A 2,150-nucleotide genomic window follows, 5' to 3' on the forward strand; every position below is an offset into this window, starting at 1 on the left:
TCCAGAGTCCCGGCCGCCCTCAGCGCGAGGGGGAGTCTGCACAGGGAGCCGCTCTCGGGCCGCCTCCTCGCCCGGCCCGGCCCGGCCCGGCCCGCCGCCCCTCGCGCCTCCCGGCTGCTCCTCCGGGGAAACCGCCCGAGCGAAAGGGCGCGAGGCGCGGCGCGGCGCGGGACGGCTCCCTCCTCGCGCGCCAGGCCCGCCACCGCTTCCCGCCCATTCGGGAGCCAATCGGAGGCGCGCCTACCTCGGCCGCGCGTCGCCGGTCCCCGGGCAGCCAATCGGAACGCAGCGCGCCTCAGCCGAGCCGCCGCGGGGGCCGCTCCCTCACTCTCCGGGAGGAAGGTCGCCTCGCCGGGCTCGCCGCCAGCGCCGCCTCCGTCCTCGGATCCCCGCGAAGCCGCCGTCGCGAAGCCCTCCAGGCAAGGCCCGAAGGTCTCCAGGCAAGGCCGCGAAGGTTCTCCAAGCAAGGCCCGAAGGTCTCCAAGCAAGGCCCGAAGGTCTCCAAGCAAGGCCGCGCAGCCCTCCAGGCAAGGCCCAGGCGACACCGACGTCTCCGAGCTCGCGGCGGCGGCACAAAACATCCTTTCGCAGCACTCTGGCTCGGCCTCTTTCTTCGCCCCCTTGTTCGTGCGCTTAGCGGCCCGTCAGGCTCCCCCTCGCCGTGCTCGCGAGGCGAGAAGCGCCCGCAGCAGCCTCCGGTCCCTCTAATGCGCGGGCGCCCGCGCAGCGCGCCCTTATATGCCTTTTGGCTAACTAGCCGCACTGAGCCGCGTCAGGCTCCATCGCGGCCCGGCCGGCTGAAGCGCGCCTTAAAGAGACAAGCCCCGGGGCTCGTCCCATAGAGGCGCCCCGAGCCCGTCTCGGGGAGGGGTGCTGCGGGGCAGCCCCGGGTCCCGCAGCGCCTGGCCCTGCCTTCACCCCCGTGCCCGCTGGTGCAGCCTGCCAGTGAGATTGCCCGCCCGTGCACACTTTACCCGGGAGCAAATTGCAGCGCGCACAGCAGGACTTACATCCGAGTAGGCATGGAATTAGCTTTTCCATGAAATTTCCATGAAATTAGCTTTTTTAAAGAGCAACACACCCCATGTGCCGTGAATAGAGCTAGCCTGCATTTTTAATGTTTAGGCTGCAGTTAAAGAGAGCTGCTAAGTTCAAGCGAGATCAAGGACCATGGGGCCAGCAGGCGTTGCTGGACTTCAGCTCCCATCACGCACAGTCATCGATTCGCACACACAAATATTACAGCATGCAAAGCATATACAAATATGTGCACTTTATTTCATAAATAAAGAGGCCACTCTGAGTGCATGCGCGGGAAGACTAGAGCGAGGGGTGCAAAAAGGCTCAGTTTGACCTCCGAGGCGCCGTGGGAGGGGGGGCACAATCAGTGCAGGCTGACGATGGGGGAACCCTTAGAGCGGCACACGCGGAAGTCCGTACAGGCGTTATCACCGGTGTATTTACCGGCGTTCAGTGCGCGCAGCGCGCCCGTGTAACGGATTGGGCCTGTCAGCTGTCAATCACCTCGACTATTAGAGGTTCGCAGGGCTAGAGCGCCCAAGGAGTCAGTGCGGCCGGTACGGCGGCTCGCATTATCCTTTCAGAAGCGGCAATAGGTAGAGTGACGCTCCTTCGCGCTCACGCCTGGCCCCGGAGAACAGCGGATTTCCGTCCTTTACCGGAAGTTCGGCGTGCGGCGGCCTAAGGGTTCCCCCTTGTGTGTTTCGGGCAGCCCGGGGGCCGCCATTTTGTCTCCTTCCTTCCCGCTACGCACTGTGTGGGGGAGGGGCCCACCGTTTGGGAGCAAGCAAGCAAGCAAATAAATCGATATTTCAGGCGCGCATAAACCAACCGGGGGGCTTCGGCGCGGTGGCCTCTCCTGGGCTGCCGGGCCAGACTCTGCCCGGGGAGCTGCCGGGCCGCGGGGGCATCACGTCTCAGTGGGGACGGCGGGCTCGGGGCCGCCATTCACGGCGCTGGCCGCTCGAGGGCGCTCCAGGATCACGGATGAGGCCGTCGCCTCCCAGGGAGGCAGCGAAGGGAGAGCGAGCCGCGGCTGGGCTTTCCCGCCGGCAGGGCGGCGTTCAACCGGTGCAGACACCGCCGCTGCCCGCTCAGGCCGTCCCGCGGAGATCGCCCCGCGCTGCTCC

General features: G+C 66.5%; 1 protein-coding gene across 1 annotated transcript in view; it reads left to right on the forward strand.

Moving 5' to 3' along the window:
- Positions 1 to 708, forward strand: part of LOC123025545 — a 5,977-nt gene extending 5,269 nt beyond the window's left edge. Inside the window, exon 2 of the mRNA XM_044434365.1 lies at positions 6 to 708. Coding sequence (XP_044290300.1) covers positions 6 to 708 — 703 coding nt within the window. The remainder of the gene's footprint in view (positions 1 to 5) is intronic.
- The last annotated feature ends 1,442 nt before the right edge of the window (positions 709 to 2,150 follow it).

Source organism: Varanus komodoensis, unplaced genomic scaffold, assembly GCF_004798865.1.
Source record: "Varanus komodoensis strain SLA01 unplaced genomic scaffold, ASM479886v1 scaffold2771, whole genome shotgun sequence".
In the NCBI taxonomy this organism is placed as follows: Eukaryota; Metazoa; Chordata; class Lepidosauria; order Squamata; family Varanidae; genus Varanus; species Varanus komodoensis.